Genomic DNA, 14488 nt, shown 5'->3' with positions numbered 1-14488 from the left:
TTTCAATATCTTTTAATTATTTAAGTAACGTAATATAAAATACAACTGTCGGCATGGACTTACTATCATATTATACACAGTCCCCGTCAAATTCACGCATGTTCGATAACAGTACATCTAACAGATCTGTTTCAAATTTAAAAGAGGGCGTTCATGCTCTGTGGCAAATTTGAAATTTCTATGGAACAGAATGCATAGAAATATTTTAAATAAGAGGAGAATTATAATTTTATATGACAATTTCTTATTTATTTATGTACATTTATTAACATGAAGCTGCACTGATGACATATTGTGCTATAATATATATGTATATATATTATATATATATAATCAAAATTAATAATAACAATAAAATTATTACTTAATTTAATGTACGTTGTTCATTTTATAAAGAGACATTCGACGAAAAAGCAGATAACACATTATATCCACATCATTTCTTAATATCTTGTGAATATTTAATTGGTACAAATTTTATCTAATAAAATAATAACTTCAATATGCGAATAAATAAATTAAATATGTAAATGTCAATCATTTCAATGATAAGATTGCATTTAAATTTACAAAAATATATTCATGCTCATATCAGATGTTTATGGAATGGTTAATTGATTAAGTGTTATTTATTGAATGTTGAAAATTAAAAATGATTGTTAGAAATTCTTTGTTGTTGTTTATAACATTGTTTTATCATATAAAGAATTGTAACAGGATCTTTACACATCATGTATTATTTGCTTTATGGTTATTTGCAAACATTAATATGAAAGTCAAATCTGAAAATTCAATATTACATGATGTTTTATGCGTGTTGCCAGAAGACAGCGTTACTAATTAAAAATATAATTGAATGTTACTTAAGAAAAATGTTATATCGCTTCATAGGCAACATCAACACCAATTCTAGTTACAGAACCATTGAGAAATTCTTCGAGTTCATCGTGTTCTCTATTTCATCTCTTGAACGATGCAGCGATCGTTCTTCTTTTTCTCTGCTTTATCTGTTTTTTCTTTATCCTTTTCTTTATCTTTAGACTTTTTCTTTTCTTCTTCTCTTTGTCTTCGGTCTGAAAGCAATTTAATTTTAAAGTAATATTTCTATACAAGGAAATTATATTGTAAATGCTTTTACATATATGTAAAATACCTTCTCTTTATGCTTCTTCTTTTCTTTTAATACAGGACTACCACCGTCGGAGCTCATGTGACGCACGCTGGTATTATCAAGTAACTCTAAATGTACATTAGAACTTGTTACACTAACATCTAAACTTTTATCACTTAACTCCAATCTATCTTTTCTGGTGCTATTACTGCTTACATCCTCACCACCTTCTGGACTTTGTCTCCATTTAGAATCACGTCGAAGCCAACTATCAAATGCATCTGAATTAATTTCTTGTTGTTCATTCATGTCATAATTATTTGATATTTGTAATTCTTGATCTATAGATGAAATAGAATCACGTTTTGCGATTTGCCGCAATTTTTCTGAATTTATTTCCGTATTTGATACAGTTTCGCGTTTGTGTTTTTGTTTACTTAATGGATTCTCAGCCAATTTAGGTTGAATGGGAGGTGTTGCTTCATCAGTTGATGATAAATCATCTTCGTAACCAGCAACCAAAGGATTTGCAGTTTCAGTATCACTGTAAAAAATGCAAAAGATAACAAAAATTAGAAAGAAATAAAATTTCATGTTGTTTCTTTACTTATATAGCGTTAACACACCTTTCGGAATTGAGTTCCTCGTGCTGTACCTTTTGTGGTGAAACTTGACTATTGTCTTCTAAGAATGATCTATCTAACAGTCCATCATCTGGTATAAAATCTTCGACACTAGTTAATGGTATATTCGTATTTGTATTATTAATATGTATCACTCTGTCTGCTTCATCCTCTTTTTTATTACCAAATATCTTTGACATAAGTGATTGTGGTTTGCTAATTGAATCTCGTCTATCAGAATTTTCACTTAAAAATTCAGCTATTTTAGGATCAGTTTTTGAGACATTTTGCGTAGACGATATTGTTGATGTGACCTGTGAATTTTTAATAGGAACTACTTGATTTTCAGAAGTATTTATAAAATTTTCCTTCTTTGGTAGTGATTTCAAATCTATATTTTTACTGGAATTGGAATTCCACTCCTATAGGACCAGGCATAGAAATTGATCTTCTAACTTCAGCATTTACGTTTGTATTACCATTGGAAGATAATATATTATGATTGCTTAAAGAAGATGTAATATTAGGGACTAGAATACTGGCAGAAACAGAATCAGCAAGTGCTCTTCTTCTGTTGACAAGATTATCCAAGAATTTATTGTAATTTTGCATCGTCGCTATCTTGAAAGAGATCAAGTTCTTGTATTGTTAAACGTGTCTCTTCCTCATTGGTGTCAAGCTGTTTTAATAATGTTTCTCGTTGCAGTTGAAGGAAAGGCAGATTAAAGAATTTGTGTAAAGTTTTAATCCAAACCCATTTCTCATAGATGATTCTGCATATCTCACCTATCAAAAATAAGAAAAAAACGTACATTGATATGAACACGCTTTTCTAATCATTTTATAAATAATAATAGCAATAAATTTACTTGAGCTGTTCTTTCATGCAACGAATCAATGAAGTATGTTACATGATCTGATGTAACAGTTCTATGATGTGCCATATCACAATGATTTCCTAAAACAATTACTGGGATATGGCTAGGAATTTTTGGAAGTTCTCTTTGTACATAATCAAATGTCCAGGACTTTGTAATATCCATCATAATGATAACACCATTGGTCCCTTTATAAACATCAAGAAATTCTGCATCTAAAGCAGGCTCCTCAATAATATTTTCAGGTTGCGAATTGTCCATTTTTAAACCTTCTAATTTTTTCCTACGTCGACCTTTATCTACAACATCCCAAACTTCAACTTTAACAATATCATCGGTAGCTTTATAATTCCATTGAATACTGGTTACTTGAATTTCCTCTGTCGGTATATATTCTTCTATAAATTTTTGGCCTTGAAGTCTATGAAATAAACAAGTTTTTCCCACATTTCTGTCACCTTTTATAATAATTTTCACTAAAAATATAATTCCATTCATTTGAAGCATTTTATTTCTTCTTTTTCTTTTTAAATCAGTATATAATTATTATACTCACTATTATATTGTACACCTTTAGCAAATTTTCTTTGTAAAGTTGTTGGCATAGACTGATGAGCCGGTCTAGGAGATATATTCCCAACTCCATCAGACTTTCCAGCCAATCTTTTAAATGCAGAGAACATTGTATATTTCTTCTTAATTGAACAGATAATAGTTGAGATAAGGATTTTTCCTTAACCTTATAACAGATATCTGGATGAAATGGATACAAAGAAGATAAACATTTTTATATTGATTTAATACAACATAATGTATATTTATATCACTCCAAACTTAAATTATTTATATATTACTTATATAAACAAATAAAAATGATGAAATAAATTACTTTAAATTAAGAAAAGCAATATATTTACTGAAACAATAGTCTGAACAATTGTAAATTTCTGTAAACAATACAAAAATGTGTACAAAAGATTTTTTTCAATCGAATTATATTCAATATTTATAGAATAAAAAATACTATTCAGATAATGAATCTAAACACAGAAATATAAAGAAATTATACATTAATAAACGAAGTGATATTAACTAATGTTTATTATAGACATGATATATTGCGTACGTTGTAGTTATTATAGAGATATAAAAATATTGTTCCAGATGTTTTCGTAATAAATTCTAAAGTGAAAATAACTGCTTACCACATGTTATTTCAAATTTCAATGGAAAATAAGAATTTATTCGTAATAAATAACCGTCTAATAAAACTTAAGCAGCTGTCACTTAGCAGCTGTATTTATTTTTTGCTGTAATGTTGGTAATTAATCATTTGTTTTATAATATCTGTAGTTTGTAGAATCGTTAAATATTACAGAGAGGTCAAAGTAACAATAAATAAATTAAAAATCGTTACTATCTGTTACATACGTTACTACATAACACAAATATTCATAACAGCATCATAAGGTTGGCACTAGTGAGAGCGGTGCTTTTTAATTCTATATTTACAAATTCGTAAATTTACAAGTATAATTCTCTTTTTTTCTTTTTTTTTTTCTTTTTTTTCAAGGATTGTACATTAAATTTACCTTTTAAAATATTAAAATTATTTACTGTAAATTGCACATTGTCAGTATATTATACACAATTTATAAATTATCAATATCACAAATACATTAATTGCTGCATTGCTCATCGAATGTAGAAAATAGATCAGATAATGGTTTCAGGTATTCTTGTAGCAGACTATGTTGTTCTCCACGTGTTATTGTTAGTACCAAGAAGCTCTTTTTATTAATTCAATAGCTTGTTTTGGTTTATTCACGCATAATTTGATATTTGCTGCTGTTAGAAGCAGTAATCTAGTCATTGGATGGATTTCTCCGTAATATGTTCTGAAATAGAAAAATAAATTATTACACTTTGTTTATTAATATTTCAAAAAATGTTTTTCTTACAAATAGCCATTAAGAAGTTCTTTGAAATATATATCCGCTTCTTCCCAATATTTCAAGCTCGTAGAGGATACGAATGCACATCGTAAAGTTATAAATGTTGTATATTAAGAGGGTGTAAAACACCTTCCTGTTTCGCCAAGCACACCCTGCTCACGTCTAAATCTACCTTCTCTTGTAAGGGAAATTATGTTTTACATTGAATCTAGCTGATATATCTAGTGAATGTTATTCATAAAAAGGATACAGGCAATATCTCTCATATTATCCAAATTATCTGCAGTAAAATCAGATATTTCATCAAATATTTCTTTAAAGTCCTCTGGAAATTTTGTATTACAACTTTCACACGCATCTGCATCTGGAGAACAAGGATATGTACAAAATTTATTTGGACATGCAGCTGCTTCTGCCATTGGTTCTGATTCTTCACATCTTTTACAACGACACCAAAAGTAATATCTACTTTGTAGTTCCGAACGTCTGTCTCTTGTTGTCTGAAGTACATCGATGTATGATATCCTTATCTGTATACGATTAGTTATAATTACGACATTGTATTTTAAACAATTTTCTATTCTTAACAGATATTTTATCATAATATCATAAAAAGAAAGAAATATATTACAATACTTGCCTGAGACCAATCTAAATAAGGAGATCTTCTATTGTTTTAACAATAATATTAGTTCCCTCAAACATTACTACGGTATTAGGTCTGCAACTATGATCCAAAATAGAAGCTCCCAAATAAATACCAACACCGATGGAAGTCAACTCATAATTACATATATTGAAAGAGTTAACACAAATTCTGCCATAAATACCCATTAACTCTACAGAATTCGGCATAGGAATATTTTCAAGAAATTCATATAAAACATGGCATACCGACAGAAAATGTTCTGCTCTTTTCATGTCATTTTTTATATCAGAATAATCTAGAAGATAATTTGAATGTTAATCGAATAAAAATACATAAACGATATTTGATTTCCTTATATGATATAAAAACTTACGAGACATTAAATCTTTAAATCTTCTAAATTAGTTTTACCATAATATTCTATTTCTTCGCTTCACCTTGATTTAATTTTATAATTATACGTGCCATAAGGCGTGCAAAATCTGGTACAATCTTTGGTGAAATTCTTTTCAAGTTTGCACATTCTTTATTATGTATTCGCCAAGATCTTTGCTGACAAGATCGATTACAATAATAAACATACTGACAACCGGAACATCTTAAAAGCTTTCCACTGAAAAGAAAATAATAAATATAAATAATTTATAGAAATAGATAATTTGTATTATTATTATCACAATACTATTAATCAGTAAGTTAACTGTAAAGTTATAATAAAGAAATAAAAATATTATCCATATTAAACAGATTCTTTTTAAAATGTCAACAATATACCTTTTAAAACAATAATCACACATACTAGTTCTGTATTTTGAACAGAGACAATAGGCAAATGGTTTAGTGGTAAAGATAGTAGTGCCTTTTTTATAAAGCTTTCACTTTCGTTCATCTTTAAAATAAATTTGTTTTGCTAATAATGCTTAATATTCTGGTTACTAAAAACCACCACAAACATTGAATGTCAAGTGCTCACTCTGCACTGAAATATTACGCCTAGATAAGAATATGGCTAGCCGATTTGATTGGTTGTGTATAATATCAACACCTTTTACTCTCGCACGTTGTACCTATTGATTAAGATGATACATCTACAAATATATCACGCGGGAAAGAACGTGAAAAGAACTTAATAAAACGGAGTGAAATAAAGTGAGAGTGAATGACATTAGTGCAATTAACTAGTGTTTCATATTTTTTAGGAAGCAGGTATTTTTAACGGAAAAAAAGTACGCTTTCGCATATGATATAATTCACATGTTCTAACTTGAAAAAAGAGATTACAATTTTGTTGATTCGTCGTAAGGACTGGTAGATTACTTGGCAGAAACAAATTTAAATTTAATTTTTAAAGATTTAAAGCGAAAAATTATCGAATTGTTACTTCCTCGTTAATTTTCATAGGCTTAAAATATATCGTAGGGTATAATTTTAAATAACGTTTACATTTGAAAAAATCGGCAATTGGTCCTAGTTTCTGAGATATTAGAAGAAAGATTGCTACTAACACGATGAATTTTGCCCATACAAAATTTTACAACGTATATAAAAATTATCAAGATTATGAAAGAAATTAATTTGTATTGTATAATAAAAGAAATTTAGATCGTTTTGCTAATTTTTTTTTTTTTTTATCCCCATTATCTCCAATTTTACAAAATATATATGAACATTTTTCCAATGCAATAAAAATAATCTGTATTCAGTTTTATTAATTCTCGTGAATATAAAAATCTCTCGACCATGCAGTATAATCGCTAAGAATATAAAAGTAGAATTTTCAGAAGGAAATTAAATAGAGTACCGGATTATATTTTTTATTTTTGTCATTTTGTCTTGTAGACAATTAGACAACTTTTTATTATAGATAATAAAACGTGAAAATTTCACATTATTTAGCGTTATTGTTAATTTAGTCGTAATTTGATTATCGTGGCATGTGTTTGTTTATAATCTATTACATATTAATTTGAAATTGCGGAACGTATGTTCGCGGTTTAACTTTAGAATGGCGGCATATTGGCGGTTAAATGTTCCGTAAAAAAGAGGTTACTTTAAACCGCAAATTAGTATAATACAACAAAGCTTGCAATTTTTTACTCGATGGAAATTTTAATTCGCGAGGGAAATACTTAAATTACAGATGAATTTAAACACAATTGCCCAGTTATAATATATACGCAAAATTAATAGAAAATTATCACTTGTACGATATAACCTAAAACTTATAATTAAAGCCGATTAAATATTATTATATCCCTGGTCTCTGTCTAATTCATTGAGCAGTTGAAAAAAAAAATATATCGATAGCAATAATGTTTGGTTTACTATAATAGAGAAATAATTTACTAAATAAATGTGAGAAACAGTTGAATAGAAAAAATGATCTAAGGAAATTATACATGTTTACAGTTACTATAATTCTATTGAAATATAATTACCTTTGGAAACAATAGTCGCATCTTTCATCACGATACTGATATTGTAAAACATGAGCGAATGGTTTTGCAATTAAAATAGTTGTACCCTTATCAACTGGCAATCGCGTATATTTATTCATTATTCTTATTTTTATCGAAATTTGTTATTTATTTAATGTTATTATTCAATTTTTTCCATAATATTCATTGAAAAATATGATATTTAATGATTATAATCATTCACTAGTTTGATCAAACTTACTTACTGACTATTTTGAGGTCAGTTTATTTTAGTAAATCTATTATTAAGTGACTCTAAATATGGCAGTTACTAATTATCAGTTAACGAATAAAAATTATATAAATAAATAGTAACAATGAATATGTGATACGAAATATTTATTTACAATAATTTAATTGTATAAAAATCTTGAAAAATTTAATATTTTCATTATTGTCTTCTATAAATTTAAGTAATGTACTTCTATGGAAGATTATCTTAACATTTAAAATCATGTATATAAATCCATCTAGGATTTAAAATCAAAAACAGAGAGAAAATTAAAAACACACAGAAAAAATATATTTTGTTTTCCTTGATAAATGTAGTGTTGTATGTACAATGCCATTATTGATAACATAAATTGGTCTTGGTGTTATCTTCATTTTGTTTGTTCCTTAACAATATTCTGGAGTTTTATCATTTTTTATAATTTTGTGTAAATTCTATTTTAACAATTCCTTTACCCAAATTGAATAATTCAAGATGAATGCACATTGTATCTCTTCGTCCAACAAACAATAAACTTATTATAGATTTATTGAGCACATGAAGGAACAGGAATGGGAGACTTTTACTTAACACGTTCGCGCGTATACGCCCCACGTTGAATTTTCAGTTCAGACCGTTTGAATTCTCATTATAAAACGAAGAATTCTTTTCATTTTTTTTGTATCGTCATGTATAGACATCAGTTATTGTATATTTTTTTCACTATTATAAATATCGTAAGGCATATGTCAGAGGCAAAACTATTAATCATAATAGTGTGGGGCGTATATGCCCCACGTAGCTTGAACGGAAAGTACCCAAAAATCGGTCCGGCACGAAACGTGTTAATGATCATGACAATGTAATGATGTACATTTAAATGATACCATGATATCTACCACTCTTTTTTTATGCTCATCCATTGATACACCTCCAGGACCTAAAGAAACTATCATTAAAGACCACCAATCACTGACAGTGTCTGTAAAAATAGAAATTAAAATTTATATTTAATGCCTTATTGGATAAAATTATAAGATAAATGTTCAATAAATAAAGTTCAAAATTACCTGGAAAAGTCATATTTCAGGAAGTCCCTAAGTGCTTTATACTCTGGAATGTTCCACCATGCATTGTGATAAAGGTTCAGAGCGGATAATAATAAGACAAGCAACAATGCGCTTAGTTTAGTCTTATATCCAATGGTTACTAACACCATCAAACTGCTTCCAAGAATATCTTGCATAATTTGAAGGATCGATATTTCAAAGCGAATTAGCGTTGTGAACATAAATGCTAATAAAATTCTGCCAGCTAATTGCAAAAGATTTTTTAGGTTTATTATCTCCAAGACTTGGGACACCAGCAAATAATGATCTTCCTTCGACTCTTGATTCAGCCAAAACTAGGAGAAGTGCTCCTATCAATGCCAAATTTCTAAATAGAAACGTTACGTCCCACAAAATATTGTAAGCTAAAGTCTGAAGAACTACTATGAAGAATAAAATTCCACAAGCAATGCTGACTTTCCATCTTCCAATAACCATAACACAACCACCAAGTTGTCCAATTAAATTAACCAAGACAAAGACTGTAGCTAAGAAGGTACCGCATTCCCAACTATTGTTCATAAATTCTTTTTGTTCAGACCATTGAAACCACATTCTTAATCCATCTTCTAGAAATGTGGCTATGAGACAAAGTCTCGCAAGAGTTGGTAATATGTGCTTTCCATTGCGGATTACCTGCGATTACAAAGAAATGATAATTAAAAACATATTTTATACTTAAAAGGTAACAATATGTCTAGAGCGTGAAAACTATCTACAATATTTTTCATACATCTTTCGAATATTTTTCAATATTATGTAAAATAATTATTTTTAATAGCAAAAAAATAAACAACTATTTCTCACGAAGATGATAACAACAAGGAAAGTATTACATAAATAGAAAAATTAGATTATGCTTAAAATTAAGATATTTTAAAAAATTTATGTTACTCTAATTTATTGAAATTAAATAACACAATTTATATTAAACTACTAATCAAAATCGATAGAAATAATGGCATTTGTAATAAACATTCTTTTCGTTGATGCATAACCTTTAATATTGTACGGTAGAGACAATATTATCGAGAAATTTACAACATTCAATGATATTAGAAAGACTTAATACTAAGAGATAATCAAGAAAAAGGAAACTTTTAATTAAAATATGTCAATATATATATAGTAATCGTGTCACGATGACGTTGACAGGAGTACACCTGTGTTCTTACAGGATTTCTGTTGATCTTCTATTAAGAGTTTCTTAGTGAAAGAAGAATTATTCGTGAAAGAAAATAAGCCGAGTAGAATAACTCGTAAATTCACCTGATCTGCGATTTCTTCCGCATTTGAGATCACCTCTCGCGAGAGCAGCATCTTGTTTTATTTAAAAATCAAAAAGTACCCATCCACTTACATATACACATGTGCGCACATGCAAGTGATACCGAAGGAACGACTAGACAAAGATAGGAAACAGAGGGCGAGAGTGAGGAAATCAGAGAAACACGGAACAAGTAAGCTTGCTACTCTGCACGACTGCGTAAGCAGTATCCTCGCAACTCTTCTGAATGATGTGGAGATCGAGGTACGCGTCATTTCCGGCATACGTGGTCGAACAATTTATTCCGCGATCTTTTTGAAAGTACAAAGATCAAATATTTCAATTGTCTCCTTTTTCATTTTCTCTAACTTTCCACCTATTAGTTCTCATTTTACAGCTTTCTCGTTCATTTTCAAAATGCGTCAAATTTTTATATGCTTTTCGTATTTCAAACATGTTGGTATGATAATATCCTTTCTTAATCGTACTAAGATTTTCAAATAAATCAATTTTTCTGCTTTTAAATCAGTGAAATTACATAGGGAAATCTGTTTGTAACGATGATACGATTGATTATGAAATATCTTTGTATCTTTTAATTCTTATTATTACAATTTAATAATTGTGTTCGCTATATACACGTTTAATTAGTAAGGAAGGAAAGTTTTCTGTAGTACAATATATATGAAGGTGACATGCACTTTTAATTTATTTCGAAGAAGTTAATTTATATTTATGATTAATTTTACGCGATCGTGTGCGCACGTGTGCGATCGAGTATATGCGCACTTGCGTGTGTCACATGTATCCCATATTAAAATTATAGGTATCTGTATTTATATTATACATATATGAGATATGTGTACATACAATTGGAATATAAAATACAATATATTTTATGGGTACAAAATATTCGTTTTATATGTATGCATTCATACGTATACTCTCTCTCTCTCTCTCTCTCTCTATATATATATATATATATATATATATATATATATATATGTATATATAGAGAGAAAATTTCGAAATATTTGTACCATCGTTAAAAAGATTTCCATGAAAAAAAAACTGATCATTGAATGCATTAAGAGAATTAAGAAATCGGTTATATTCCTATATAGTATATTTAAGTATAATTAATAACGATAATTGAGTAATATATCATTTATTAACTATGGAATTAAATCTGTGCGCATTATGATATACAGTGTAACAAAATGTCTAAGATTTTAGAACTACCATAAAAATGTTATCGTAGCGCCATCGTAATACCGCGGTAACAATTGTAACTAGTACATCGAGTTTTCTTGAATGTAGAGTGTGTGTTTCATTGTTTTATGTTGTGTAGAAGAAAAAATAAAAAGATATAAATACTTACTTGTAAAATATTACAAAATAGGTGAAATGTGCATGAAAATATTAGGAATTTGAAGTTCATTAATGTTAAATCATATTGTGTTTGATACGACTAACTTTACATTGTGAAGAAAATATAAAGTTGTTTTATAAAAAATGTTGCTATTAAAATGTATTTTTCGTATTATTCAAATAACATTATAAAACTAGTTCTATGATCTGAAATACTACAATTACTTGCAATACGTTTAAGTAAGGTAATAGAAGATATAATTTGCGCTTAGAGCATGTTTCACAAGTAAAGAGATCTTGGGAATTTTCTATTCTTTTACATAAGTATAACTATTTACATTTTCCAGAAGATTACGTTTTATTTAAGTTATCAATTTTTCCTATGAATTCCATTGAAAGATTTTGTAACAATTTAATTTACTATATTATACGTTTTGTATTATAACCGACGGAATAAATTGTCATTAAGATACAATGCCGTAGCTTTATTCTTTATTCTAGAGTAATCATCATGGCACAAGAAGCAACCGCTAAGCTAATTAGAGAAGATTATACCGCTGGTCCATCGAGTTACGATGAAATTATTCCTGGTTTGTTTCTTGGGAATCTTACAGCTGCTACAGATATCGAGTGGTTGAAAGAGAATAAACTGAATTATATACTCACAGTAGATTCATGTCCACTTCCTAGAAAAAATCCAAGAGCTTCTACCAAATTTAACTATAAAATACATTCAGGTGTACTGATATGCCACGCGAAGATCTTCTGACTCACTTGAAGATTCATACGAGTATATAGATCATGCTTTACAGTTACGCAGCAAAATTTTAGTACACTGCTACTTTGGTGTTTCTAGATCAGCTACAATCGTTATCGCATATTTAATGAAAAAGTATGGGAAAAGTTTTTACGATACGTTTGAAGCTGTGAGAGAAAAAAGGCGCTGTCGTTGGTCCCAATCCTGGTTTTTTGGCACAATTAAAACTTTACGAAGAAATGGGTTTTGGAATAGATAATACCAATGTGCAATTTAAAATGTATAGGTTACAAATTGCAGCGGACAAGGTGCGAAAAGCAAAAATTTACCCCAAAATTGCACAGAATTGATAAAACCAGATCCAGCAATAGCTACGGTACGGCCAGAACCAACGGTATATCGTTGTAAAAAGTGTCGAAGAATCGTGGCCAGCGCTAGCAATATTTTGCCACATATGCCAAAGGAAAAACAAATCTGGAGACACATAAGTTCGAGAAAAACGTCTAAGCAATCTAAAACGTCGCACGAATTATTAGAACCTCACCAGAGAGAAGAGCAGCAATCGGTAGAATTTTGCACAAAAAATATTGTTCGTTGAGCCGCTGGCTTGGATGCCCGATATCACGCATAACGTTGACGGAAAATTAAATTGTCCAAAATGTAGCACGAAACTGGGCTCTTTCAGTTGGGTAGCAGGTAGTCAGTGTCCATGTGGCAGCAAAATAGCACCTGCATTTTATTTAGTTCCTTCGAAAGTAGATTGGAGCAATGCGGTACAAAATGTACAAGTAACCGTATAGTATTAAAGATGTACTTGTACGATGAAGAATTTTTGGACGGACGATTAACACGTAACGATTAATATTTAAGAAGAGATTTTTTGAAATCTTTTTACGTGATTCTAGTTTAATTAGCGTTATAACGAATATGCGTGTGACCAATATACTTAGGAAATCTATATTCTAATTTTGTGCCAATATACGTATATTATATGTGAGCAGATAATTATATTGATTTTACGACTGTAATTTTACATGTTTCTTGCCGCAACGGAGTATACAACCCGTTTTTCCACAGTTCGATCTTCGTATTTATATATCGTTCATTTTCTATGATTAAAATAACGTAATAACTTTGTAAACTAATATACCATTTCCTGTATAGATGTCTTGTATTAAGAAGATAATACATTTACGATTTTTATTATTTATTAAGCTAATTCAGTTCTACAAAATAACGTTTCAAGTTATTTCCATTACCCTGTATTTTCTGCTTAAGCCCTAACGTCTGTGCAACGGTGTTTCGTCTATTGGTCCTTTGCGTCACGTTCATTTTCCCTCCTCCGAATGGACTTACACGATACCGATAGAATCTTTCCTACTCGACCAATACACAGGTAGGTGAAATTTCACAAGCATCGCGGTTGTAAAGAGACGTGGTTACGCGTGTAGGTATGTTAGGCGGGGGGTTTACATGCTCGCGTGCATCGCGGAATACGCGGTTCCGTATGGATGTGCTCTGAATCGTAGCGCGTTCAAACTGCTCATTGCAGATCCTTCGAATCCCCCGTGGATCTCTGTCTGATGGTACGGGGGAAGATTGACGTTGGTTAAGTTACCGTTGATAAATCCATGACAGCTAGAGGTTTGCACAGATGTGTAATGTTGCGAGGATCGCCAGTACTCGCTGTAGGGGTATTGTCCGACTTGAGAGCTCTGCAGGCTCTCCGGGTTGTTCTCCTGCGTGTGCGTTATTCTGATAGGCCGCAAGGGTAACGTGGTTTCCGTTTCTCTGTTCGAGGAAACACCTCGATTAATCGCCGAGCTCCTTTCGTTCCGTCGGAACTTGGCGCGTCTGTTTTGAAACCATACCTAGAAGTAAAATTTCCAAAGGTTTTCAATCTTATCCTCGGAGTTAGAAGACACGGGAAAGAAGAGGATCATCGAATCCATCGGTCGGAAGGAGGAGAGAGCGAAAAACCCTTCTCGAGGAATTTTTGAAGAAGAACGAAGAAACGAAGACGCGGTAGTTGTGGCAAGCCGTAATTGTCGAACGAAGGGAGAAAGAGGAAAAGAAAGAG

General features: G+C 30.2%; 3 protein-coding genes and 2 pseudogenes across 3 annotated transcripts; 1 reads left to right on the top strand and 4 right to left on the bottom strand.

Annotated features, from left to right (window-relative positions):
• Nucleotides 1-875: 875 nt before the first annotated feature.
• LOC143220423 (uncharacterized) lies at nt 876-3295 on the bottom strand. Its single transcript, XM_076446075.1, is given in 12 exon segments — nt 876-961; nt 964-987; nt 990-1052; nt 1055-1073; nt 1154-1655; nt 1738-2137; nt 2140-2154; nt 2157-2340; nt 2342-2475; nt 2478-2520; nt 2604-3088; nt 3169-3295. Coding segments are annotated over 12 exon segments (2082 nt in total).
• Nucleotides 3296-4291: 996 nt separating this feature from the next.
• Nucleotides 4292-8262, bottom strand: LOC143220413 (histone-lysine N-methyltransferase SMYD3-like; annotated as a pseudogene).
• A 487-nt stretch (nt 8263-8749) lies between these two features.
• LOC143220412 (surfeit locus protein 4 homolog pseudogene) lies at nt 8750-10333 on the bottom strand (annotated as a pseudogene).
• A 1829-nt stretch (nt 10334-12162) lies between these two features.
• Nucleotides 12163-13208, top strand: LOC143220424 (dual specificity protein phosphatase MPK-4-like). The gene is given in 7 exon segments (XM_076446076.1): nt 12163-12342; nt 12344-12391; nt 12393-12423; nt 12426-12595; nt 12597-12729; nt 12732-12988; nt 12990-13208. Coding segments are annotated over 7 exon segments (1038 nt in total).
• Nucleotides 13209-13877: 669 nt separating this feature from the next.
• LOC143220425 (uncharacterized) lies at nt 13878-14279 on the bottom strand (the record flags this gene model as incomplete). The annotated part of the gene is made up of 1 exon (XM_076446078.1): nt 13878-14279. A coding segment is annotated over one exon (402 nt), but the record flags the coding sequence as incomplete, so codon positions are not given.
• Between the last annotated feature and the right edge of the window lie 209 nt (nt 14280-14488).

This window comes from Lasioglossum baleicum, unplaced genomic scaffold (assembly GCF_051020765.1).
Source record: "Lasioglossum baleicum unplaced genomic scaffold, iyLasBale1 scaffold0943, whole genome shotgun sequence".
NCBI classification, from domain to species: domain Eukaryota; kingdom Metazoa; phylum Arthropoda; class Insecta; order Hymenoptera; family Halictidae; genus Lasioglossum; species Lasioglossum baleicum.
Note: the sequence above shows the minus strand (reverse complement) of the source record. Positions and strands in the feature narration are given on the sequence as shown.